This window comes from Salmo trutta, chromosome 16, assembly GCF_901001165.1.
Source record: "Salmo trutta chromosome 16, fSalTru1.1, whole genome shotgun sequence".
Lineage (NCBI taxonomy): Eukaryota > Metazoa > Chordata > Actinopteri > Salmoniformes > Salmonidae > Salmo > Salmo trutta.
Window position 1 is genome coordinate 19,789,168 of NC_042972.1, and position 6,578 is coordinate 19,795,745.

The 6,578-nt window shown below is 44.6% G+C and overlaps 1 protein-coding gene across 1 annotated transcript in view; it reads left to right on the top strand.

Annotated features, from left to right (window-relative positions):
• Window positions 1–6,578, top strand: part of LOC115150245 (voltage-dependent calcium channel subunit alpha-2/delta-3-like) — a 92,404-nt gene that overhangs the window by 52,887 nt on the left and 32,939 nt on the right. The window contains exons 13-14 of the mRNA XM_029693330.1: window positions 1,014–1,159; window positions 1,504–1,521. Coding sequence (XP_029549190.1) covers window positions 1,014–1,159; window positions 1,504–1,521 — 164 coding nt within the window. The remainder of the gene's footprint in view (window positions 1–1,013; window positions 1,160–1,503; window positions 1,522–6,578) is intronic.

Below are 6,578 nucleotides of genomic sequence, written 5' to 3' on the forward strand. Positions count from 1 at the left end.
CACTATGTACCACATACACTATGTACCACATACACTATGTACCACATACACTACACAGCACATGTATACTATTAATGGGATGGTATGTTGGCTGTGTGTGAATGTGTGGGCGTGAGTGTGTGTTGGGTAGATTGGCTGTGTGTGAATGTGTGGGCGTGAGTGTGTGTTGGGTAGATTGGCTGTGTGTCAATGTGTGGGCGTGAGTGTGTGTTGGGTAGATTGGCTGTGTGTCAATGTGTGGGCGTGAGTGTGTGTTGGGTATATTGACTGTGTGTGAATGTGTGGGCGTGAGTGTGTGTTGGGTAGATTGTCTGTGTGTCAATGTGTGGGCGTGAGTGTGTGTTGGGTAGATTGGCTGTGTGTGAATGTGTGGGCGTGAGTGTGTGTTGGGTAGATTGGCTGTGTGTGAATGTGTGGGCGTGAGTGTGTGTTGGGTAGATTGGCTGTGTGTGAATGTGTGGGCGTGAGTGTGTGTTGGGTAGATTGGCTGTGTGTGAATGTGTGGGCGTGAGTGTGTGTTGGGTAGATTGGCTGCGTGTGAATGTGTGGGCCTGAGTGTGTGTTGGGTAATATTGGCTGCGTGTGAATGTGTGGGCGTGAGTGTGTGTTGGGTAGATTGGCTGTGTGTGAATGTGTGGGCGTGAGTGTGTGTTGGGTAGATTGGCTGTGCTGATGTGTGCAGAATGGAGTGTTAGTGGAGACACAGGGCTCAGGGGCCATCCCTGCCTAATCCCTCTTTCTGTCAGAGACTTTCCCCCTGGCCACCTGCTGCTGATGGCTATCGTGTGCCCACGCTCCAGATGAGAGGTGAATGCTCTGGACTGGGAAAGTCACAGTCAGGAAAAGTGATCGCTGTGGGATTACACAGCCCAGCTACTCTAACTTTATTCTGACACTCACAGTAACACACACTTACTGGGAAATACCCCTAGTTTGATACATTGTGTGTGCACGTGCATGCGTGTGTGTTTGTGTGTGTGTCTGTATGTGCGTGCTTGTGTGTGTTGCCACAGGGTATTTCAGTCAGATCTCTACACTGGCTGATGTACAGGAGAATGTGATGAGGTATCTTCATGTTATGAGTCGTCCTAAAGTCATCGATCATGAACATGACACGGTCTGGACAGAGGCCTACATGGACAGCACTGGGAGTATCATAGTGAGTAGAAAAAGGCATGGGAGTGTGTGTGTACATTATGTACTGTATGTATGCGCATGGGTGTGTGTGTGTGTGTGTGTGTCTGTGTGTGTTTGTGTGTGTGTGTGTGTGTCCTCTCTGATCAGTCCTCTTCATACTACGTCTGTCTGTCTGTCTGTCTGTCTGTCTGTCTGTCTGTCTGTCTGTCTGTCTGTCTGTCTGTCTGTCTGTCTGTCTGTCTGTCTGTCTGTCTGTCTGTCTGACTGTCTGACTGACTGAGTGTCTGTCTGTCTGTCTGACCGAGTGAGTGAGTGAGCATCTGTCTGTCTGTCAATCCTCATATGTCGTTTTTCTGTCTCCTGCAGCTCTCCCAGGCACACAAGGTAAAGCCTTTCTCTCTCTCAGTTCAATTTCAATGTAAGGGCTTTATTGGCATGGGAAACATATTGCCATGGCTAGTGAAATAGATAATCAACAAAAGTGAAATAAACAATAAACAATTAACAGTAAACATTACACTTACAAAAGTTCCAAAAGAATAAAAACATTACAAATGTCATATTATGTCTATATACAGTGTTGTAATGATGTGCAAATAGTTAAAGTACAAAAGGGAAAATAAATCAACATAAAGATTGTATTTACAATGGTGTTTGTTCTTCACTGGTTGCCCTTTTCTTGTGGCAACAGGTCACAAATCTTGCTGTTGTGATTGCACACTAGTATTTCACCCAATAGATATGGGAGTTTATCAAAATGTTATTTGATTTCGAATTCTTTGTGGGTCTATGTAATCTGAGGGAAATATGTGTCTCTAATATGGTCATACATTTGGCAGGAGGTTAGGAAGTGCATTCAGTTTCCACCTCATTTTGTGGGCAGTGTATACATAGCCTGTCTTCTCTTGAGAGCCTTCGGCGGCCTTTCTCAATAGCAAGGCTATGCTCACTGAGTCTGTACATAGTCAAAGATTTCCTTAATTTTGGGTCGGTCACAGTGGTCAGGTATTCTGCCACTGTGTACTCTCTGTTTAGGGCCAAATACCATTCTAGTTTGCTCTGTTTTTTGTAAATTCTTTCCAATGTGTCAAGTAATTATCTTTTTGTTTTCTCATGATTTGGTTGGATCTTATTGTGTTGCTGTTCTGGGGCTCTGTGGGGTCTGTTTGTGTTTGTGAACGGAGCCCCAGGACCAGCTTGCTTAGCGGCTCTTCTCCAGGTTAATTTCTCTGTTGGTGATGGCTTTGTTATGGAAGGTTTGGGAATCTCTTCCTTTTAGGTGGTTGTAGAATTTAACAGCTCTTTTCTGGGTTTTGATAATTAACGGGTATCAGCCTAATTCTGCTCTGCATGCATTATTTGGTGTTTTACGTTGTACACAGAGGATATTTTTGCAGAATTCTGCATGCAGAGTCTCAATTTGGTATTTGTCCCATTTTGTGAATTCTTGATTGGTGAGCGGACCCCAGACCTCACAACCATAACGGTTAATGGGTTCAATAACTGATTAAATAATTTTTTGCCAGATCCTAATTGCTATGTCAAATTTTATGTTCCTTTTGATGGCATGGAAGGCCCTTCTTGCCTTGTCTCTCAGACTATTCACAGCTTTGTGGAAGTTACCTGTGGTGCTGATGTTTAGCCCGAGTTATGTATACATTTTTGTGTGCTCTAGAGCAACGGTGTCTAGATGGAATTTGTATTCGGTGTCCTAGTAACTGGCCCTTTTCTGGAACACCATTTTGTTGTCTTACTGAGATTTACTGTCAGGGCCCAAGTCTGACAGAATCTGTGCAGAAGATCTAGGTGCTGCTGTAGGCCCTCCTTGGTTGGGGACAGAAGCAGCAGATCATCAGCAAACAGTAGACATAAGACTTCAGATTGTAGTAGGGTGCTGCAGACTGTTCTAGTGCCCTCGCCAATTTGTTGGTATATATGTTGAAGAGTGTGAGGCTTAAGCTGCATCCCTGTCTCACCCCCCAGCTCTGTGGAAAGAAATGTGTGTGTTTTTTGCCAATTTTAACCACACACTTGTCGTTTATGTACATGGATTTTATAATGTATGTTTTTCTCCCAACACCACTTTCCATCAATTTGTATAGCAGACCCTCATGCCAAATTGAGTTGACAGCTTTTTTGAAATCAACAAATAATGAGAAGACTTTGCCTTTGTTTTGATTTGTTTGTTTGTCAATTAGGGTATGCAGGGTGAATACGTGGTCTGTCATACCGTAATTTGGTAAAAAGCCAATTTGACATTTGCTCAGTACATTGTTTTCGCTGAGGAAAAATCTGCTGTTAATGATAATGCAGAGGATTTTCCCAAGGTTGCTGTTGATGCAAAACCCCCGGTAGTTATTGGGGTCAAATTTGTCTCCACTTTTGTGGATTGGGGTGATCAGTCCTTAGTTCCAAAAACCAGGGAAGATGCCAGAATTGAGGATTATGTTAAAGGGTTTTAGTATAGCCAATTGGAATTTGTGGTCTGTATATTTTATAATTTAATTTAGGATACCATCAACCGCACAGGCCTTTTTGGGTTGGAGGGTTTGTATTTTGTCCTGTAGTTCATTCAATGTAATTGGAGAATCCAATGGGTTCTGGTAGTCTTTAATAGTTGATTCTAAGATTTTTATTTGATCATGTATATGTTCTTGCAGTTTGTTCATTGTTATAGAGCCAAAAAGATTGGAGAAGTGGTTTACCCATACATCTCCATTATGGATAGATAACTCTTCATGTTGTTGTTTGTTCAGTGTTTTCCAATTTTACCAGAAGTGGTTAGAGTCTATGGATTCTTCAATTACATTGAGCTGATTTCTGATGTGCTACAACTTATTTTTCCGCAGTGTACAGTATTTCTGTTTTGTTTTAGTGATTCACCATAGTGAAAGCGTAGGCTCAGGTTTTCTGGGTCTCGATGTTTTTGGTTGGATAGGTTTCTTCATTTCTTTCTTAGGTTTTTGCATTCTTCATCAAACCATTTGTTATTGTTGTCAATTTTCTTAGGTTGTCTGTTTGACATTTGTAGATTAGATAGGGAAGCTGAGAGGTCAAATATACTGTTTAGGTTTTCTACTGCCAAGTTTACACCTTCACTTTTACAGTGAAACCTTTTGTCCAGAAAAGTGTCTAGAATGGATTGAATTTGTTGTTGCCTAACTGTTTTTTGGTAGATTTCCACACAATTTTCCTTCCATATTAAGCACTTCTTAATATTTTTCAGTTCCTTTGGGTTTGATGCCTCATGATTGAGTTTTGCTCTGTTCAAGTAGACTGTGATTTTGCTGTGATCTGATAGGGGTGTCAGTGGACTGACTGTGAATACTCTATGAGACTCTGGGTTGAGGTCAGTGATAAAGTAGTCTACAGTACTACAGCCAAGTGATGAGCTATAGTTGTACCTACCATAGGAGTCCCCTCGAAGCCTACCATTGACTATGTATGTACCCAGCATCTGACAGAGCTGCAGGAGTTGTGATCCGTTTTTGTTGGTTATGTTGTCATAGTTGTGTCTAGGGAGGCATATGGGGGAGGGAATGCTGTCACCTCCAGGTAGATGTTTGTCCCCCTGTGTGCTGAGGGGGTTGGGTTCTTGTATTTAGGTCGCCACAGACTAGTACATGTCCCTGGGCCTGGAAATTGTTGATCTCACCCACTAGGATGGAGAAGCTGTCATCGTTAAAGTATGGGGATTCTATTGGGGGCATATAGGTAGCTCACATGAGGACATTTTTCTCTGTTGAGATAATTTCCTTATTAATTTCTAGCCAGATGTAAAATGTTCCTGTTTTGACTTATTTAATAGAGTGGGTTAAGGCTGCTCTATACCAAATTAGCATACCCCCTGAGTCTCTTCCCTGTTTCACACCTGGTAGTTTGGTGGACGGGACTACCAGCTCTAAGTAACCTAGAGGGCAACCAGTGAGGGCAACCTTTGTACCATGTTTCTTGTAGAATGACAATGTTTGTATTTCCAATTTCTTCGATGAGGTATGGGTCCCTGTTCTTTAGGCCAAAGGCAGATGACCTCAGACCTTGTATATTCCAGGATGAGATAGTAAAATCTTGGTGTTCAGTAGTGTCTAGTGTTGTTTTTGTGTGGTTTAGGCCTGGACCATCACAGTAGGTGTTGAGTATCTAATACATACCTCTTAGGTGGCAGGATGGGGCTTGGGTGGGTGTAATAGTGGGGGTTGGGCCTGTTGCTCTGCTCACGACCTGGGAGTATGTCCTGCTGTCATGTTGAGGTCCTTGCCGCAGGGGCGGGGAGAATGGGGTGGTTAGGGGGGGCCTATATAGGGTGTGGCCAGGGTTTGCTTGTGGTGGTCTTAGCTGGTTGGAATGTGGCTGGTGATGTTGTGGTCTGGGTGTAGGTCCTCTTGGCGTGGGTTCTCTCGGTGCAGGTCCTTCGGGAGAGGATCTTGCAGGTCTGGGAGGGTGTCTCGCTGGTCTGAGCGGAGTGTCTGTTGGTCTGTTGCTCCTGTGTGAGGTGCTGGGGCTACGGTTGTGGGTGACGTCCTTCAGGGTCCTGGCAAAAGTTGGGATTGCTGCCTTGTAGAGATGGACCTGGTCGAAAAGGCTTTTCAAGTCCAGGGTGGAGTGGTGGGCCAAGTATACTTCAGGTTTTGAGGCACATCCTCGCGAATGCTTGCATTCACCCGCTGTATGGTGGCAGGGTGAAAGTATTTTGATGAGGAGCACAAACTCTGGCTTTTGTGTGTCCTCAGTGGATGTGGGGGGGTTGTCAGGAGGGCTATCCGGGGAGCTGACAGGAGGGCTGTTAGAAGGGGGTGGGGTCTGTTGTGTTGGTGGGTCCTGTGTTTTCTGTCTCATTGTGGCATTGAGGTTGTGGTCCGGGTCTGAGGTGGGCTGTTCTGCTGGCTTCTCTGGGGGAGTGTCCTGCTCTCTGTCACAACTCAGCTTTCTCACCTCCTCCTTCAGTGCCATGTGTGCCTCTTTAAGTTCTCTCACCTCAGTCCGTAGAGCAGCCAGCTCTCTCAGACAGCAGTCCATCTCCACCTTCTGCCCTCTGGGTCTTGTTGGGGGAGTGTTGTTGTGCTGGTCTGTTTTGTGGGTTTGTTCTGTCTGGATTGTGTGGACTAACTCTCTGAGCTCCACCATGTCTCCACCTCTTTAAGGAATACCTGGGATAGGATTAAGTAATCCTTCTAACCCCCCCCCCCCCACCCTCCCCCCTAAAAAGATATAGATGTACTATTGTAAAGTGGTTGTTCCACAGGATATCATAAGGTGAATGCACCAATTTGTAAGTCGCTCTGGATAAGAGCGTCTGCTAAATGACGTAAATGTAAAATTATGTAAATGTCTCTCTCCAGCTCTGTGAATGTAACCCTCTCAATGATGGAGGAGCAGTGCAGTTGTGGGACCTGGGTGTGTTCAGTGCTGGGGGGGTGACTATCCTCGTCTGCAGGACAGTT